The sequence below is a fragment of the Lucilia cuprina genome, chromosome 3 (assembly GCF_022045245.1).
Source record: "Lucilia cuprina isolate Lc7/37 chromosome 3, ASM2204524v1, whole genome shotgun sequence".
NCBI lineage: Eukaryota > Metazoa > Arthropoda > Insecta > Diptera > Calliphoridae > Lucilia > Lucilia cuprina.
Window position 1 is genome coordinate 59,502,240 of NC_060951.1, and position 22,013 is coordinate 59,524,252.

The 22,013-nt window shown below is 28.3% G+C and overlaps 1 protein-coding gene across 8 annotated transcripts; it reads right to left on the minus strand.

Annotated features, from left to right (window-relative positions):
• Positions 1–4,875: 4,875 nt before the first annotated feature.
• On the minus strand, positions 4,876–21,574 carry LOC111685492 (ubiquitin carboxyl-terminal hydrolase Usp2). Of its 8 annotated transcripts, none has more exons than XM_023447754.2 (11): positions 21,511–21,574; positions 18,036–18,154; positions 17,424–17,961; positions 14,777–15,715; positions 9,783–9,951; positions 7,634–7,780; positions 7,359–7,572; positions 6,971–7,293; positions 6,756–6,905; positions 5,591–5,669; positions 4,876–5,524 (listed from the first exon to the last, which is right to left on the minus strand). In XM_023447754.2, exons 3-11 carry the CDS (start codon positions 17,820–17,822, stop codon positions 5,452–5,454), a joined length of 2,493 nt encoding a protein of 830 aa, XP_023303522.2. In that variant the 5' UTR covers positions 17,823–17,961; positions 18,036–18,154; positions 21,511–21,574; the 3' UTR covers positions 4,876–5,451. The 8 variants fall into 8 exon arrangements, with proteins under 8 accessions (XP_023303522.2, XP_023303523.2, XP_046801823.1 ...); XM_023447755.2 differs by lacking the exon at positions 21,511–21,574 and adding an exon at positions 20,622–20,723; XM_046945867.1 differs by lacking the exons at positions 14,777–15,715; positions 18,036–18,154; positions 21,511–21,574 and adding exons at positions 11,083–11,609; positions 11,676–12,357; positions 12,717–13,576 and having other exon boundaries at positions 17,424–17,563.
• Between the last annotated feature and the right edge of the window lie 439 nt (positions 21,575–22,013).

The window sequence follows — 22,013 nt, forward strand, 5'->3', positions numbered from 1 at the left end:
AAAAATATTGAAAGTATTTTCAAAATTTAAATGAAATTGTTTACAAATATGATTTTAAATCTCACAATTTTTTAAAACAAACGTTTTTTTTAAATAATTTAAAAAAAAAAATGAGTTTTTGAACAAATCTTAAAAATCAATTAAAAAATTCTGAAATTACATTGAAAATATAATTTCGAAATTAAGGCCGAATTTTCGAACATGTCTTAAAAAGTACATATTTAAAAACTTCATTGCATATAGATTAGATCATATAAAAAATTTTCAACATTTTAAAGTTCGAAATTGAAAAATGTATGAAATTGATAACAGATTTCAAAATTTAAGAAAAAAAATGTTGATATTTCAAACTAAATTTATCATCTTTAGAGTAGAGTGAAATCTATTTCTAATATGTTCGATATTTAAAAATTAATTTATCATCTTTTAGAGTTTTTTTAAGTTTAATAAGTTTTATTTTTAAAAATATTTCAAACAAAATTTTGAGTTTTTAAACAATTCTTAAAAGTTTCGAAATTAAGTTCGTATTTCGAATACGATTTCAAAAATAAATATTTATTTCAAAACCATATTGAAAGTAGATTAGAAAGAAAGTTTTGAAAATATTTTCAAATTTTTTTAAGTTCAAAATTGAAAAAAAATGTAGAAATTGTTTACAAATATGATTTCAAATCTCTTGATTTAGAGGTTTTTTGTAAAGTTTTCAAAATTTTACAAAACAAATGTTCGATATTTCAAAAAAAAATGTCTCAAATTTTGAAACTACATTAAAAGTAGTTTAAAATATGTAAAAAAGTTTTTAAAAATATTTTCAAAATATTAAATATCAAAATTGCAAAATGTAAAAAAAATTAGAAACATATTTTTCAAATTTCATGATTTTTAGAGATAATTTAAAAGTTTTCAAAAAAAAGTTCGATATTTAAATATAAACTCATCATGATAAAAGTTTTTAAGAATTTTAAAATTGTTTCGAAAAAAACATAAAATTTCGAAATTTATTTAAAATTTTCAAACAATTTATAAAAACACTTTCAAGAAACATTTTGAATTGATTTTAAATTAAGGAAATGTTTAAGTTCAAAACTGAAAAATAAATGAAACTAATTTTCTAAAATTTTCGAAAATTTCAAAGTTGGAAATTAAAACTGTAAGAAATTATTTTTGAATAAAACTAAAATGAATCTCAATGATGTGTAGATTATTTTAAAGCTTAAACATTTTTTCAAACTTAAGTTTGAGTTGTCAAAAATGCCAATGATCTAGAGATTATTTCAAAAAGCTTTAAAACAAGCTTAAACTGTTAATCAATGTACAAATTTATAAATTTTAAAAAATTTTAAAAAATAATCAAATTTTTTTTCGAAATATTAACGCGAACTTTAGAATATGAATTTGTATTTAATTATTTAAAACTTTTAAACGAAACAAATAAGTTTTTGTTTTTATAAAATTACTTAAAAACTAACAAAGTTGAAATACATTTTTTAAAACATCACTTTTTTACATAAAAATCAAAAAAATATATAATAAACTTTAAGAAAAACATGTAATTGAAAAAACCATGTCCTTTGTTTAATTCTTACATAGTTTAATATTAGACTGTTGCTATATAGAGTATGATTATAATAAAAAGGAAGTTGTATGTTGTATGAGTTTGATTAATTATGATTATAATATTTAGATGATTGTGTTGTTGCCATTTGTTGCAAGTAAACTGTATAAATTACTCTCAAAAATATATGAAATCGCTTGTTATTTTATTTTAAATATTTATATATGTATATATATTAAATCTTATTATTTTTATTTGCATTTCAATAATTACTATTATAGCGTTTAAAGTTTTTATTTTTTAATTATGAATGATTTATATTTTTTTTGTTTATAAATACATACGTACAATAATTTAAAAAAGTTAACTAAAGAAGAATAGAAGAAGAAAACTGTCTGAAGAAAAAAGTCTGCAGCATATATATTTTTAATACTAAATAATACTAATTTGGGAATAATAACAAAAAAATCGTTTGTGTAAAAAAATTTAACTTAAAGATAAACTTTTATCTAAACTGTGTTTATATCTTCTAAAATAATTAAAAAAAAATAATAACAAAAATACTTATTAAGGCTCTTTAGATCTGGTCCACACTGGGAAACTTTTGTTGAGAAACTTTTGATTTTTGTGTGTGAGAGAGATGGTTCAAAAGTTTTTTTTGAAAACTTTTTCCCAGTGTGAACCAGGTCTTAATGGAGGGAATATGATAATAACAAAACACTAACAAAAAAGTGTTTAATTAAAAATAAATTTGTACTATTTAATTTTAAAAATATATAAAACAGCAAACAAAAACTTTTGTCTGGAAAATGTGTTTTTACAGAAAAAATTCTAGACCAAAATTCTGTTTGTTTCTAAAACCTTCCAACAATTGCTTTCTTCTTATTTTTTTCTTTTGAACATTTAAATTATTGCACTTATGTTAGTCACTAATATGAGAATTCATATTACACAAAAATTAAACTATGCAAAATAAATAAATATTAATTAGGCTCTATCAGTCACTGACGTGAGTGGTATTCGTTACAACACTTTAATCGGGATAATTCATTAATATGTCATACCTATGTTGTTTTTGTTATTTTCTATGTATTTAATAAATGTATATTATTAAGTTTGTAGTACCCGTAGTAATAGACAATCACTAATTGTTGCTATTTCAAATTTGTTTTGAAAATTCGATTCGAAAATAAAACTTGGAATTAAAAGAATAATAAGAAAATTTTAAACTAATTTTAAAACTAATTTCGAGAATATTTAATAGTTTTATATATTTTTATAAAAACAAGGGTTTATTTTGATGCGATACGCTTAAGATTTCTTCGAGTTACAATGTAGAGTGATTTACTTATGAATCAGCTGAATCACTTAAATTTATTTGAAAAAAAAAAAATATTGTATAAAACAAGCTTTAAGCTTAGCAACAACTTTAAAGTAATGTTTAAATTAAAATTTTCGAACATGACTAAAAAATCTTATAGTTTGAAACTACATTGAAAGTATACTAAAAATCGTTCAAAGTTTTGAAATTATTTTCAAAATTTAAAAATTCGAAATTGAAAAAAAATATATAAAAAATCGGTCCAAAATGTAACTAGAACTTTATTTTTGTGAATCCTTTCTCAATGTTCTTTGAATTTTGAAGCTTTTAAAAAGTTTCGAACTTAAATTCGAATTTTCGAAATTCATTTCGAAACTACTTTGATAGAAAAATATTTTCAAAATTTAAAAGTACGAAATTGAAAAATGTACGGAATTGGTTCCAAATTAGTTTTCGAACCAAGTTCAAAAAATCGAAAAACAAATCGAACTTTCGAACATGTCTTAAAACGCTTATATTTAGAAATTATTTTCAAAAGTTTAAAGTTTGAAATTTAAAAAATATAAAAAATTGTTTTCAAATATGATTTCAAATCTCATGATTTAGAGGTTATTCAAATGTTTTAGAAAATTTTCAAAGAAACTTCAATATTCCAAAAAAAAATTCATAATTAAAAGTTTAAAAATATGTTTCAATATTCAAAATTTTCGAACATTTCTTAAAAAGCTTACAATTCGAAACTAGAACTCTGTATTTCGATTCGAAAGAAAAAAACTTTCGAAACACAATCACCCCTAACGCCAATAGAAGTGAAAATTTTGTTCTCTTGCAATTTTCATTTCACTCGAAGGGAAAATTGCTATCGTCACAATTCATTCACAATAGTTGATTTTGTATGGAACAGCTGTTCAATGTTTACAATGTTTCCATCAACAAATTTCACAACAGGAGAATTTTTTTCACGACAAAAAACTTAGTGAACAAAAAAAGTGAAAAGGAAACATATTTCACGTGAAATGATGATTAGCGATAGGGGTGTAAGTATTTAACATACAAATTCGAACATTTTTTCTTTCGAATCGAAATAAGAAGTAATCACTCTGAAATTACTTTCAAGAAAAATTTCAAATTTATTTTTATAATTTCTCTTAATTTAAGTTCGAATGAAAATTAAGAAATCTTTATAACCTTTTAAATAGTTGTTGACATTGGACAGAAAAAATTTTGAAAAATTTAAAGTTTTTAACAAACTCTAAAATTGTTTTCTTTTAGAATTGTTTTGTTATTTCTGCCATAAAGTTTAGAAAATATGAATACAAATTCTAATTATTCACTCTACATTAAAAATAATTCCTTTAGTTTATTTTTAAAACAAATTTTCAAAACTTTATTGTTTATTACAGCATACCAAATGAAATTTTATTAACACAATAATAAATATTTCATTTGAAATACAACAATAAACAATTGCTAAAATTTTGTGTCAAAATTATTTTTTTAAATTTATAATAAAGCCAGTTTAACATTATTACTTTTGTTTTTGTTTTTTTTTTTTTATTTGTTCATACAGTAAGTTAGGAGAGTTAGGAGCAGCAGTAATATTTTGTTTTTTTTTTTTTATAATAAATTGTAAGTATTGTTGTTGTGATGTTTTAATTAAAATTTACTTTCCTGACTATCAAAAAAAAAAAACAAAATTTCTTCTCATTATATATTTTCAACGACTAGTTTTATAATAAATATAATTTCTATTTATTTCATCAATTTATCATCATTTTCATAAAAATCTATTTCTATGTCAATTTGTTTGTTTGTCATTAATAACTATTAGGATTTTTTCTTTTGTTAAACTATGTAATGTAAGTATAAATAACATTTTCAGCGATTTTTTTTTTTAAAGAGGGTTAACTAGAGGCCATAAAATAATAACTTAAACTTACATCTTATTTAGCAAAACAAATAGAAACATTTTCAAATAATTTAAGGGAAAAGGAGTTAGTTGGATAGTCAAAAATATATATAAATATATTGTTAACATAAATATTAACATAAGAATTTAAGTAATTTTCCTAGTAGTAAATCAGTTAATCAGCAATACCACTTCACTGCATGAATGGCCGGTTTGTTTGTTTGTTTCTTCATATACATATATAGTTGTTGCTTGTTTTAAGTTGTAAATTTTCAAAAAAAAAAAAAAAAAAAGGAAATTTATAATATTTTTTAGCACTGGCTTAATTTCTGTTACTATTTTTGTTTTATTTTTATCAAAGCTCAATTTATTTTTTTTTTCTTTTCAAATCATTTTAATCATTTGTTGTCCTGTTGAGGTCATTTTGTATTTAAACTGAGTTGCTTGCTTTTATACTCAGTCTGGTTAGTAATTTTTCTTAATTGTAGATTCCTTTTGTTATTTAGAAAAAAAATTAAAATTAATAAACATTGCTGAGTGATGGAAGTTTCCTTGTTTTTAAATTGTCTACTTTTTGTTTGTCTGTTGATTTTGTTTAATATTCTTTTCGTTTTTCTTTTTGGGTTTTTTTTCTATATGCACGAGGAAGTTTAACATCATAATCACTTACGCACGTTCATAGAACAATATATAGGCACTGGACGAGACAAGATGATGTTCAGACAATGAATCACTCACACTAAAAATAATAATATTAAAATGTTAGAGGATTAAAGGATTTGAAATGGTCAAGAGTAAAACTTACAGATTATCGTTAAATTCATGCCATTTCTTTGAGACCGGATGTTTACAAATAGCCACATAATGACCACCAGCTGTTGAGCCTGAAATTAAAAAGGAAAATAAATGTAATTAATACATTATAAATTACGTGGTTTAATAACATATTATTACAAAACCTTTTTTCATAAATAAATAAATAACTAACTAAGGAACTAACCAACTAACTTACTTAGTAACTAACTTACTACCTAACTAACTATATATTTATCTATTTATTTATTTATCTATATATCTATCTATCTATCTATCTATCTATCTATCTATCTATCTATATATCTATCTATCTATCTATCTATCTATCTATATATCTATCTATCTATCTATCTATCTATCTATCTATCTATCTATCTATCTATCTATCTATCTATCTATCTATCTATCTATCTATCTATCTATCTATCTAACTATCTAGCTATCTAGCTATCCAGCTATCTATCTATCTAAGGGACACAACTATTCAGAAAAAACTGATGAACCTGTTAAGGTTAAGAATAAAGATTATAGCATATCAAAAAAAAATATATAGGACAGAAAACGTTGAACTGCCCAAAAGGATACAACCTGAAAATAATTGGATTCAGATCCTTGAAAACGGAAAACAAAGTCTTGCCCAATACAGCTACATTAACTCGATGCCACGATCCCATATGAAAAATTACTTATATTAAAGATCTTTTCAAATCCGATGTTAAGATGTGATGAGCTGGGGAGAGTTCTAGGTCCGTTCCTATGCAGCAGATGTGCCAACGAGCGCACTGACTCATACATCTCGATACCGTTTATGTAAGCATACATGACAACTTCTGAACAACTCAAGCCTCACATAGGCGAAAAAAATGAAATGGATGGAATGGAATGGAAAAATGGCTGGACAAAAGACAATGCAACAAAATGTACTCAAGTTACATTTACTTTAAAACGGGAACATTGGCATTCCGTAAGATAAATAATATACAAATTCCTGAACAAAGCCATGTGAGCTAGCTCGGTATCCACCTTGGTTGACGTTTAATATGGACCTACCACTCCAGACCAAGGTCTGCTCTAGACTTAAAGTACTTTTGTACAGAAACCTGCCTCCTCATTTAATGTTGATAAAAATGTTACACAAATTACTTTAAACTTACCCATATGATTTGAAATGGCATATAAAGAATAGTATTGATTTGAATTGGCATTTGCACCATAGGGACCCATATTCAATTCACGTTCACCCGTTGGAAATTCAACAATATTTGATAATTTACTCCAGCGTGTCTCTGAGAAACGTTTCAAATCTAAAAGATAAAAATAATTACAATTAAATATTGATACATTTTAAGCGCAACAAAAAGACACTTACGTATAACAAGATACTTTGGAAATCGTTGAATTGTAAAACTTTTCGTACATTTCCGCCGTGTTTGACATTTCGAACATGTGGGCATTTCATCACCGTCCAAAACTTCCTCACGTATAAATAAATCAAGACAGGCATCTAGTTTGCAACGTGATGACGAAGGCAGGGGAACACTTAAATCCCAAAAAGGATCAAAAGTAACACTGGTATTGCCGCAGGTGGTACATCTTAATGTACTCTTTAGTTGACCCACAAATAAATCACGTATTAAAGAATTCTCATGACGGCCATACCATTCCCAAGTAAGTTCGGCTTTTTTATTGTCACTAAAAGTACGAAAAACAAATATTATGTTATTCTGTTCTAAGGAGTTAATAATAATATGAATTACCTTAAGTTATCATCTATTTTTAAATGTTCACCTTTAGTACCACTATTTAGGGCACCGTGTAACGAATCCAAAAAGAATCTTAAGAATTCTTGAGCGTCTTGTTGATTGTAATCACTATACATGCGATGTTTGGCGGAGAAGGATCGTTTTAATTCCATGGGTGTAACACTATTTACATTATTTGTCCACATTTCCTTAATTAATTTGGAAAATTCTGTAAAATTAAGGTATTTATTGAATGAAGTGTCTTTGTTTTTTGTTAATTTCTTTTTTACCATATAAAATTTGTTGATCCTTGGACGTTGGAGATTTAGTGGCATTGTAATTTCGTAGGAATTTTGTCAATTCATTTGTGTGACTAAGACACTGTATAATGGAGTTCATAAAACAGGTATTTCCGATATTTCTCAGTCCACATAGGCCTAAAGAAGTTGAAGAAAGAATAGGTTATTTATTTGAAGGATTTATTAAGCATTTTATTTTAATCAGAATGTAGACCTCTATTCTCCCTATAAACCATTCGATTTTTAACGTTTTATAAACAAACAAAAAAAAAACAAAATAAAGTTTATTAAATAAAATAACAACAAATTATGACATTTTGAAATTCTTTTAAACAGAGTTGCTTTTAAATAGTTTAAAATTATTTTGTTATATAAAAGGCAGTTTGTAGTGTTAATAATTTGTACCGATAACAATTTTAATCCGATTTCTCTAAAAATTTAAATATTTCATTTCTCTAATTTGTACTTAAGACGATTTTTCATCGTTAAAGATTCGGGTTTGGCCGACCATATGAATTTTGGATATGATTATCTGTAGAGGACTTTGTCAAATGTGTCCCGATCTTTATGAAATTTGGCAAGATCATTAAGGTTTGTATAAAACTTTGTTTAGCTTTTTATCGAGATACAAGTATATTTAACATAAATATAAGCTCAAAAGTTTTTTTTGAGCACTAGGTGAAATAATGGAACGAATTTAACTATTTTCATTAGCTTAGCAATTGGATTGATCTCCATAAAATTTGGCAGAGAGATTATAGTTCAACGAAAACTTGATTACGTCGAATTTTATTGCATTGCTATCATTTTAAAGCAAGTTATAAGCGTTAAAGTCATTTTCTGAAGGCGAGCTTATAGGAGGGTAAGGTCAGTTTTGGGTTGATCTCCATAAAATTTGGCAAAGAGATTTAAGTTCCCGTAAAACTTGTTTACGTCGAATTTCTTTGCATTGTTATTATTTTGAAGCAAGTTATGAGCGTTATAGTCATTTTTTGACAGGGACCTTATATGGGGGTAGGGTCAATTATGGACCGGTTCTTATAAAATTTGCTAGGGAGATTCATATAAACCCTCTTTATGCGGAATTTCATTGACATACTGATGTTTTTAATCCTTTACAGTTTAGTCTGTTTTTCGGGATGTCACTTGTATGGGAGCTATTCGAAAACATAGACCGATATGGCCCATTTTCAATACCAAATAAGCTGAATTACTAAAAATATATTTATGGAAAATTTCAGTTCCTTAGCTCAACAGAAAGACGGACGGACATGGCTAGATCGTCTTAGAATTTAATAAGGATCCAGAAATTGACATAAACATAGGATCGGTGTATAATTGATTCTATCCCCCATATAAGGTTCCTTGAACATTACAAAATAACAACGAAATTCGCCAAAAAAAAAACAACTTCTTCAAAATTATAGTAAAGCAATGAAGTTCCACATAAACAAGTTTTATTAAAACATAATTTTAACTTTTTTTTGAGAATCGGTCGATAACTGACCATAGCCCATATAAACAGCTTTTCTTATAGAATAATAATAACGGCCATAACTGGCTTAAAAATATCAGTGGGTATAGAATATTCGGCACAGCCTCTTGCTTCTTAGTTTTCACTTAAAGTTTGACTTGAAATTTCCGGCAAGAAATCTAAAATTTCGATGAAATTTTGCAAAATATATCAGAACATTTCAGTTAATATTCAGCTTTTTACTATAAGTCGATCTTCGTTAAAAATCTAAATTTTCATAAAAGAAAATCCAACTTTTCACTAAAAATTCGATTTTTTACTGAAACCCGAACATTTTACTAAAAATCGGACATTTTACTAAAAATCTGACATTTTACTAAAAATCGGACATTTTACTAAAAATCAGACATTTTACTGAAAATCGGACATTTTACTAAAAATCGGAAATTTTACTAAAAATCGGAAATTTTACTAAAAATCAGACATTTTACTACAAATCAGACATTTTACTGAAAATCGGACATTTTACAAAAAACGGACATTTCACTAAAAATCGTATATTTCACTAAAAAATCAGACATTTCACTAAAAATTCAACATTTCACTAATAGTTTAACTTTAAATTAAAAATATATATATTTTTTTTTAATTTTTTATAAAACTTACCTTCAGTCTCCTCTTCACTAGCGGTTGATTTTTTATTATCGTCTGTACTATTATGAGACGATGTTGAGGAAGTTAATAGAGCTGATCTTGAGCTGTCCCTATCATAGTAACGAGATGAAGTGGGTGAAGCCGGCGGTAGAACACTACGTAAAGTTGCAGAATTGCGAACCTAATTAAGCATAATAATAATTAATTAAAACAAAACATCAAATTCTTAAAAAAAAAAACACAAAAATAAAAGCAAATTAAAATCTTTAGAAAAAAAATTTTAATAAAAAATTAAAAAAAAGCCAACAATAAAAAAGTTAAACATTACAAATAATAAAAGCATAAATAGTGATTATTAAAAAAATAAAAGAAAATTGGCACAATTTCTACCTCAATGCGAGTTAAGAAGAAAGTGTAAGGAAATCAAGGGAAATTTAAGAGGGCAAGGTTAAACAAATGTGTTATTATTGTTGGTGTTCCAAAAACAAAGTGTCTACATTTCGTGTATGAGTGTGATATTAAAAAAAAAAGCAAACAGAAAACTAGAATGAAAACAATTTTAACAAATTAAATAAACAAAAAATATAACAACAACAAAAAAGCATGCAAACGTACACAGATTAAAAAATAAAATAAAAAGATAAAACAAAAATATAAAAGAGAATACGACCACCCAACCGACCGAAAGCATTTTTTAAAAAGATCATGAGGCGACAAAACGCCCACTAATATGCTAACAGAAAAAATTGTGAAAAAAAAAACAAAATAAATAAATAAAATTATAAAATGTGCCTAAACTCTAGAGAGCAGATAAATATATTTTAATGGAAAACAGAACAACAAATAAAAATTCCTACTAATTAAACAAAACAATATTGGTGCTATGGATTTAAGAAAAAAGTTTTTGATTTTTCATAATATTAACAAAAAAAAATCTTGTAAAATAAATTACAAAATAATATACGGTGATGTTTGTTGTGGGTGATTGATAAAATGAAAATGATGTTACAAAGGCGAATAAAATTTGAGAGAAAAGTAAACAAATTAAATGTAATTAAATTGTTTAAATAAAAGATAAGTAAATTGTAATTATATTAGAATAACATTTTAATAACAATTCAGCATAAACTTTAAAGTTTTTATTTTTTCAATAAAAAATTTGAACATTAATTACAATTTTTATATCTTTTATTCAACATTTTAACTGCATATCTTTTTTTTTTGTAGAAATGAAATTTAAAAAATTTAATTTTTCTGTTTTTCTTTGGGGGAAACATATTTTTTGTTTTTCATTTGCTGAAGGTGAACTTACACTGTTGTCGTCTGTGTTATTACAAAGACCACCGGATATGGAGGTTAATTTCTTTTTGCTAACATCACCATCTACAGAACTGGACAGTCCTGTATATGATGAATCCGTTTCCGTTTGAACATAATGTTTACTTGATTTTAATGGCAGACTACCAGTACTACTCGGACTACTGCTTAACGCATGATGATGATGGTGATGATGATGACGAGCCGTTGCCGATGATACAGCAGCCGAGGCATTTGGATAAATACTAGTTATTACTTTGCCCGCCGTCGAGCCAGAACTGCGATAAGGTGTACGTGTTAGAGAACCTCCACCGCCACTCGGTAATCGAAGATTACAATTGTCCAAATCACTGCTGTGCCGATGATGTTGCAGATTACTAGTACTGCCGCTGCCACTGTGTGAACGCAGCGTTACGGAACTAAGCGGTATACGTTTCTGTTCACTATAACTATTGAACTTTTCAATGGACGCTCGAATGCTGTTCGAGTCAATAGCCGTTTCACTGCGTCTATCGGTGGTGGCTGATGAGGGTAAACTACCATTAGCATATTTATAATTGTTGACTTTTTCAAAAACCAAACTATTACCCGATGACGAGGAAGAGCAGGTGCCTGTGGTAGACGTTGTGGAACATATTATTGTTGACTTTGGCCTAACGCGACTTTTCGTTATGCCCGAACTATGCGTATGGTTTAAGCAACAACGTGGCTGTTCGCATTTACGTTCGGACATCATGGCTCCTGTTGCAGGCTGTTCATCGCTATCGATGAATTTAATGTCGTCTTGATCCAAAGACGTCTGCATATTGTTGTTACCGGAATTTGTTATACTATTTAAGCTACTATTGCTACCGTTATTGTTGTTATTATTACTTTGGTTTGGGGGTGAAGACGACGAAGTTGACGATAATGCGCCACTAGCAGAATTTGAAACTGATGCTGCTGTTGTGTTAACGCCACTACGATGCACCAACGGTTTAACTGTGGTACGTGATAGTAATTTTGCCGAACTATATGAGGAATTTGTTGTGGTATAGACTGATGTGGGTTTTTTTAAAGCTGTTGCATTGGAGGTACCAGGTGTTGAAGACGATGTGGATGATGATGATAATGATGTGGCTGTGGCAGATGATAATCCTTTGAACTGGCTACCAGTATAGTCTGCCTTATTGATAGATGTGGCAACCGCTGTGGTTGTTCCCAAATGGCTTCCATTACCAGTTCGTCGCATCCCATTTATTGTGGCAGCTAAAGCTGCTGACTTCCCTGACTATAAACGTTTAGGTTTTGTTATTTTTCTTGTACATATTTAACACTAATTTCAAACACCGAATTTAAAGTTTTTAAAAATCTATTCTACTTTTACTCTACTAAACGAAAAATTTAAATATTAAAAGGAAAGGTCAAAAAGAGTTAAGACAAATATTTAAGACTAGAATTTTATTTAAAGTATTATTCCTTATAGAAATTTAAAAAGTTTCTCTTAATTTCTTACACTTTCTATACCATAACTCTATGTATAGAATTGTGCCAAATTATCTTGTCCATAAGTCGCTCTTCTATTGCAAATTGAAATGTTTGAAATTTGTTTTAAGTTAGATTTTTCTTTTGACACTTTGAAATGCTTACCAAATTATTGTTAGTTGTGGAAAATTTATTAATAAAACTATTGATGGAACGACTATTATCAACCACAGCTGGTAAAAAATTCTTATTTAATGTTTTATTTTCAGTTAAAGATGGTTTATACACTTGAGCATGGGCCAGTTCACATTCGGCTTTCAGAAAATTTTGATCTTTAAATTCTTGGACTAAGAAAAAATGTTGATTTGCTTCTCTTACAGGATTGGAATTTTTTGCACTGCCGTTAGTTTTAGATGTGACGTTTGTTGCTTTTGTAGAATTGGTTTTCGTTGCTGAATCGTTTGCTGGATTTTTTATATTATTTTTAAGTGTTGTCGCCGTTTGTTTTGTGTTTCTTACAGCAGTTTGTGGTTTAACTACAGGATCACATCTTTGCTTAAGTGATGGAAGTTTTTGAAAATTATTTCTTGTTTTTTTAACATCTATCATAATTTAATTATATATTTAAAATAAACATTTTATATTTTTTATTATTGTTTGTATTTATTTTCTCTATACTTTTTTTTTGCTTTCTTTACATATTGTTTATTCACTTTTTATTATTTTTATTTATTTTGTTAAGGTGTTGTTGCTGTGGCATTATTTACTAAACATACATACATATAAATACAAACATTCATATGTAAATAATAAATCACTAGGTTACAATTTTGGCGCTATACCATTAAATTTGTCTCCTTTTCACTGAACTTTTCTTATACATTTATTTAGTTTATTATTTAATTAAATTTGTAAAACACTTTAATTCATAAACCTAAGTTGTTATTTATTAGTGTCTTTTTTTAAGTTTATGTTGTTTGTTTTGTTTAACAAGCTAGTATATTGTAGGACCTGTAAAAAATTAGCTGGAAAAGGAAAATTTTGTTAGAAAATGATGATGATGAAATATGATAATTGTTAGTTAAAAGTGTATTGAATCAATGATTTTATAATGTATAATGGGAAAATGTCAAAATATAATATTTCACTGATGTCTATATTAGTAGATATCAGTAGGAAAACTTTATGGGGAATAAAGTATCAGTTTGCCATAAAACGAAAAAAAATTATAATTAAAAAAAACTATACCTATTCTAAAAGAACTTTTTTTATGTTTTCTCATTTAAGTCCAGTTCTATAAAAGCAACCATAGCAATAACAATTTAATTTATTTACATATTCCTTTTAGAAGAACTAGAACTGAACTAAAACCGAACTAAAAGTGAACAAGAAGTGAACTAGAACTGAACTAGAACTGAACTAGAACTGAACTAGAACTGAACTAGAACTGAACTAGAACTGAACTAGAACTGAACTAGAACTGAACTAGAACTGAACTAGAACTGAACTAGAACTGAACTAGAACTGAACTAGAACTGAACTAGAACTGAACTAGAACTGAACTAGAACTGACCTAGAACTGAACTAGAACTGAACTAGGACTGAACAAGAACTGAAATAGAATGGAACTAGAACTGAACTAGAACTAGAATTAGAACTGAACTAGAAAATAAATTTATACAAATTTTTTCCAATCCCTATTTTTAATTTAAAATTAAAATTTTATACAAAATTATTATATTATTTTAAAAATTTATTAATTTTCGAAACGTAAAAACAAATGTTATGAAATCGTTACCTAAAATTTGTAACAGAACTTAATTTAAACTTTTTTAGAAATATTTTTTCATCATAGTAAAATTTTGTAATGGATAATTAAACAATCTAATTACTTTCAAATCGTCCCTAAAAATCTTTTTAAGCCAAACCATTTTTTTAACAAAAACATAATTTCAAACAATCATCATAGGCACGTGCAAAGCCCATATTACAAAAATTTTAACTACATGTTTGTTGGTTGTACAACACACTTTCGGTAAGTGTGCGTGCATGTTGTGTTAGTTGCAGTCATGCACATGGTTAGAATGCAGCTTATGTATTTAGGTTTATGGGTTAGTTGCCGGGTTAGGTGGTATATTTGTTTCACATGTAAGAAAAAACCGCTCAGCCATATTTCAGTCATAAATATAGGACGTTGTTGGCTTTTATTTGGCGTTAATTATTACCTTGTTTGTATCGGTGTCTTCCAATTCATTATTATCATCTGTTTTATTCTTACTACTATAACTGTTGATTTCTAACTCGGGAACAATGGTTTCATGGGATGAGGAGGTTTTTAATTTACTACTACTACCACTCTTTGTAATGCTTGACGAAGATGACACTCCCAATGTTGAGTTATTCTCTATTTCCGGATTCGGCTCGGAAATGTTTAATTTATTAAGTTTAACATAAGCCACAGTATCGATACCATTGCTGGTGGCTGCAGATGTTGCTACACTTGATGAGGAAAACGATGGAGATGGTGATATATTCGTATTGTATTTCTTTCTGGTCTCAGTACCACTAGTACCATTTTGTAAGGGTTTTTTATCTTCATCATTTACTTTGGATTTGCGCAAACGAGTGCTACGTAGGGTAAAAGTAGCAGTTGGTATATCATCAGTACTGTCTGATGTATTAAGATTTGAGTTTGAATTGGCAGCACTTATACGACCAGATATTGAAGATCTAGTACCACTTGTAGATCTACGAATGGATGAAGAAGCTGTAGCAACATTATCTGTTTCATCTGAATCATTGCGACTATATATACGACTATAGCGATTAGTACGGGGTCGATCCAAAGTGATGTTAGCTGTTATATCACCAACCGTGGCACGTCTCTCCTCTAGATCGGTGCCGGTTTCATTGAGCGAAGATCTAGAACCAGAATCCAATTGAGTATTTGGTTTATAATGAGCCGGACTATATTTTTCATAAAGGTCGAGACCAGAAGTGGCAACTAAACGCGCCAGGGATGACGATGAACATGAGCCTGACAAACGTTTTGAATCTCTACTGCTGCCACCGCTAGTTTCTGAACCAGAAGGTGGTTTCTTCGTTACCGCCTTATCTTTAGAGTCTTTATTCAATATATCCGAGGCTTTGCTACGTCTGTTCACCTTCATTATTCACATTTCATAATTTGGTTATGGTTCAAATTTGTTTTGATTGGTGGAAATGGATGTGTTTTTTTGTTTTCGAGTTTTTACAAAGTTCATCAATCATATTGTATGTTGGTTGGTAGTATTGATGATGGTTTTACACAAAATTAAAAAATTTCGTACGATGTCACAACATTTCGAAATATTTACACAATGGTTCCGAAAATTACAAGAGTAGTTTTGTTTTTTTTAAGATGAGTATACATGATACAATTACAACAAGTGGTGAAATAATGATAATCATGATGGAAATGATCAGTAGTAGCAGCAATTGATGATGTATTTAAATATGTTCCAAACATTATAGGTTTGAATATAATAAGATGAAAATATGTTTATCGTTAAAGATTGTCATATGTAGAAAACTGTGATTTATTTAAATTTAATAGAATAATTTTAATGCAATACCTGCAACAACCTTAACTGTATTTCCTTCTTTTTAATTTAATATGTTCAGTGAATACCCGTACATTGTAATTTATCAAATACTAACAACATAATTTTACTACTGACTGCTATTTGCATTATAATTGAATTATATTTGATCTTCTTAACTTAAAGTTTTCTTTATTTTATCACTTTAATATGGATAAATTTATAAATATTAACTTAATATGATATTTATACATATAACTGAACTAGAACTGAACTAGAACTGAACTAGAACTGAACTAGAACTGAACTAGAACTGAACTAGAACTGAACTAGAACTGAACTAGAACTGAACTAGAACTAGAACTGAACTAGAACTGAACTAGAACTGAACTAGAACTGAACTAGAACTGAACTAGAACTGAACTAGAACTGAACTAGAACTGAACAAGAACTGAACAAGAACTGAACTAGAACTGAACTGGAACTGAACTATATCTGAACTAGAAAATGATCTATAACCGAAGTAAAATATAACTTGAACTAAATGAGGTTTGAACTAGTACTGAATCGTAATTAAACTACAACTGAAATATTAATTATGCATTATTAAAAAATAACTCACAAATCTTCAGAGTGTGAGTGTGTAAATGATACCATGGATTATTTTATATAAAAAAAGAAATTGTGTACTTTGACAAAAATAAATATAAGTACTACTTGGTTTTAACAAAAATGTTGAATGAATTACAATATTATTTCATACAAAAAATAACAATCAGTTCATTATCATATACTTATTAACAAAAACCAACTCACAATTTGGTGTATTTTGAAGGGATTTCGGGATTTAGTTAATGTTGGAAGGATAACTAGCACAATAAACATGACTTTTGCGTAAGTGTTTGATATTGGATATAATTAACAGAAATGCATGATTACTGTAGCCAGAGTATTTTTGAGTAAATCAGCCCTTTTGGGTTTAATATGAAATCTGTGTGTTTTGAATTTAAATTCTATAATGCACAAGAAACTTTTAATTCGAATATTAGGAAAAAGAGTTTCATATCAAACTAATGTGTGTGTGTGTATTGTGCATGGATTATGTGAGAGATCTTCAGTTACCAGAAATCAATAGGAAAAACCTCAAAAGCTTGTATCACAAAATTCCAAAGATAGGTTCATATATAGTAGTATAATATTTATATATATATGTATGTAGATATGTTGATAAACATATTTCAATAAGTACTTAAACATATTTGTTTAATAATAATATTTAATTATTACTCACTCCATATCGGCTGAGCGTAGTTGTATCATAGCTACTACCGCCTGTTGAGCCTAAAGATGAAAATGTACTGCGATAGGTACCGACACCAGTAGAACCACCAGTTAAACTGGAACCTGTCGAACGATAGTTCGAATAAGAACGGGGCGAATAGGATGAATAAGAACTAGATCCCAAATAACTGCTGGGACTGTACGACGAAGAGGATGAGGTTAGTTTTGTTAGACTACCAGCACGATCAAAATACGATTTATAACCACTGCTGGTACGATCGCTAATTGAAGACCTTGAAGTTGAATCTGATGAACCGCTAACACCAGTTGACGACGACGAAGTTGACGAGCCGTATATGTTGCCACTGGCTGAAGTTGATGATCGGCGTGGCGATATAGAAACCGGCATATTAAAAACGTCAACGTTTAAACAATTTTAAGTCTGTTTTAATACGCTTCTTTAAGGCGTATTTTTATGCTGATATATTTTCAATTTGTTAATTTATATATATTAGAGTTAATAATATAAGTAAACTGTTGCTTCGTTTCTGTAAGAGAAAATATTAATAAGATTTTTTTGTTAACTTTTATATCAAATTTAATAAAAAAATTTAATATTTACCCTTAGTTTCCCTCTTGGGTGTGGTACTAATCTCATTTAGTTGCTATTTTTCTTACATACTTGGTATTGAATTTAAGTGTTTGTTAGTTATTTATCGTTTCGAGAAGAAAATCTGAAAACTATAAAAAAAGATGGATTTTGATTTATTATATTACAAAGACATAAATATCACTAACAAATTAAACTTTAGTTAAGAATTTAAATACATATAAATCGTTCGATCATTTAAAATTTATATTTTTATATTGTTGTTATTAATAAGATTACTAACTGATTGATTAACCAACAAAATTCAAAACTTGTAAATAAAAGTTTTATTAGCTAATTCAAACAAAATTTTTGAATTGAACTAACTGTTAGCTTAATTGCTAACTTCAAAAGTTCATTCATACATATGTGTATTTAGATGTAAATAAAAAATATATTTTTATATTTCACACACATTTTCCTATTTTTTACCAAATTAGGCTAATTACATTTAATTACTCCAGATAGCAAACATTTCAAATAGTATACAATAGAATACAAATAAAAAGAATGAAAAGAAACATCTTAATTAATAATACTATATAACATTATTTTGTTTTTTGGATCAAGACAGAGAAAAAATATATCAGATATTTATTTTTAGATGCAAAGGAAAACCACTATGCGACCAAGAAAAATTAAATAAATACACAGATGGACAGACAGACAAATTTCAGAAAATAAAATTGTGTGTATGCAAACATCATCACCAGAATGATGAATGTACGACTATGTAATATATAGATTTGTACCGTATATTCTCATTCCCCGATCAAGATGATCATAATGATGATGATCATCATTCAACATTCATTGTCAAATATCAAACAACCAAACAATTCTTTTTTTCATTAATTAGTAAAAGAGAAAGAGAGAGAGAGCAGTGTGAATAGTGCTGCCAGTTTAGAAATATGTAGTTTATTTTGAAATATTTGGACTAGGGCTAAAAAAATAAGAAAAGTTTAATGAACTTATATAGAAGATTTGCTAGCAATATTAAGGTTAACTTAAGTTATTAATATTTTACTTTTTTACTTGTCTTTGAAATGTTTTTGAACATATTCTGTAGATTTATAAGAAGTTTTTATGTATTGGCCAGAAAAATGCTAAAGATGGATTGTTTGGATAAGAGCAATCCTTAACTCCCTCTAGGTGAGTAAAAAGTAAACAACTCACCACTGCCCCTTTGTGTATCTTACACGCAGGTTGCAATTTTTGTACAAGGATTGAGCCGGTCCATGTACAAGCACTTTGCTCAAGTACTTGAGCTATCTAATCTCATTGCCGCCCCATTGTTTATATTTTATTTATTTAATGAAATCTTTATTAACAATATTGTTTAATGATATGTAAAATATCACTTCCATTTACAACCACGCAGATGGGATGGCCTCTGTTGATTTGGCAACAGCACCTAGAAACGTAACCGGTAGAATCCATCAAATAAGCCGAGACTTTGTTCTTACTTACAGGGATATACTGTGGTAATTCTGATATGAACAGAGTATACTCTGGACAAATCTGGACAAGGAAGGAAAATTCAATGGTATTATTTGTATATAATACCTTTCACCCATCGTAAGACAACCCAGCACAAAACTCATATATCCAACACATTTATTATAGGTAGGCGGGTAGATGAGGCCCGCCGGTCACTCCTCTGTGGGGTATCTGTTGTTTCGGCAACAGCACCGAACTTATACCGACATATTGATTTTACCTTACATCAGTCCTTTAACCACAGACACTACGTGGATCCCGAAGGAACTTCAATCAACTTACCAGCCTGGACATAGTCCTTAGGGCAACTGGCCACCCGTAGTGCCAGATTATGTGGTTCTGTGGATAGACCTCATTTCAATCTATGCAAGGACTAAGCCCGGCAGACTGTAAACACCAATTTATAGTCCCGGACGACTAGAGGTATTGTTAGCAGCTATGTACCCCCGGACTGCAGTACACCAAGATGGGCACAAACTTGCCAATCAAGAACGAACTTACAATGAGCAGGTACCTTTATTATCTTTCTCATGAATATGAAACAATAAATTATGTACCACACATTGCTACAGCCATTACAATTAAATAATTATTTTAAAGCCAGCGACGAGTGCACCAAAGCTCTCGTTTAAATTTGTTATCCGATGAAGTTAATTATTTGGAATATGAAACTAATTCTTCGTATGCTTCTCTTTAATTTATGAGAATTTCAATATAATATTTTTGATTTTGATGCGTAAATCAATTTCAACAATATTGACCCATAAATATGGCTAAGTAGTTTTTTAACTAAAAAAAACACTTAAAAGGACAAGATACCCTCAATAAATATCGATTTTTGCCACTTTATTATTTAATTTTGGAATTGTTAAGTTTTATTTTTGGTAAAAACATAAACAAAGCCCAATTTTTTAAATAATTGCAAAAACAAAAACAGTCTGCAACTTTTTTTTTGTATTGTACTATTGATTTTTTTCTTTCAAAACTTTGCCTTTGGGATTTGTTAGCACTACGTTTGGGAGACCTTATAAACTATTTTCTGGCAGCTCTGTCACTCACGTAAGGAAAATTGTTTTTCTTTTATTTTTTAATAGAACTCATTTTTCACTGCATATTTCACAAGTTTTTTTTATTCAACATTCCTTCCTTTTTGATAATATTTTGCACTTTTTTTGTGTTTTATTGAATTTTTATTTTTTTCCTCTCAAATTTTCAGTATTTTAATCGCACGTTTTGTTGTTGTTGTTGAAAAGTCAAATCAAATCATAAAAAATCTATTTTTAAAGTGAGCGATACACGAATTACGCAAAATGAAAACATTTTTGTTTTTTTTTTCACTTAAAATGGAAAATTTATAAAAATAAAAGGTGTAAAAAAAGTTAATTATCATTTGTATTATCATTGAAGATTGTAGGAATATTATGAAAACACGTTAGTTTTTTTTTAATAATTGTGTTATTATCATAATGATGACGAAAACAAACCAACCGACCAGCCTGGCTGGCTGGCTATGTGCCCAAGTGGTAACAGGAAAAAGAGTCAGCAGTGGGGTGGTGTTGGTTGGTAGTTGTACTTGATAGTGGTGGTAATGATGATTATGATAATGATAATGATGTTGTTAGTGATGATGGTGGTGGTAATAATTGTGGGTTGGTTGATTGGTTGCGATGGCAATACAACAACATACTACTACGAGTATTTGCTACCAGTCTCTCGTACCACATTATGATTTCAATAATAATGACGTTAATTTGATGATGAGGTCGGCAGGCTGGTTGGTTGGTTGCTTGAATGGTGGCTCTGCTAGCCGTCGTCGTCGTAGTAGTAGTAGTGGTAATAGTCGAGGTCGTCTGCTCTCAATTTGGTTAAATCACTAATATTATTTTATTCATTCACTTTTTTCACACTTATTAGCGTTAAATAACTTTTGTTTTTATTAAAAACTTACTTTAAAGTTAATAAATTGCAATTAAAATTGATGATTTTTAAGTTTATTTTTAGAGCAGTGAAAATTTCTGCGAATATATTTTTTTCTACTTCTCGCCAGTAATGTTAATTTTATAATTTTCCTCTTAAGTCTAGCGATTTTGAAATTAGTTTTCAATGTTGTTAAATCAATTGGTTTTTAAACGATGTATTTTTATAGCGGTCTTAAAATCGTTAGAAATTGGAAATCGCTAATTTGCAATTGAAGTTTTTTTGAATTTATTTCTGCCGTTAAGATATTTTTTAATTAGATTCTCTTAAAGTTTTTATTTAATTAATTTTATTTAAATAAATTTTTATGATTTCACACATTCCAATCAGAATTGTTTCAATACCGTAGATATTAATTTCGCATTGCCTCGGATTTTTAAATACTCCTTTACTGTTTGTATTATAATTTTTCCATAATATAGTGGAGTCGATTTAGCTATATTCGCCTGTTCGTTTGCGGGTTCCGAACTATAT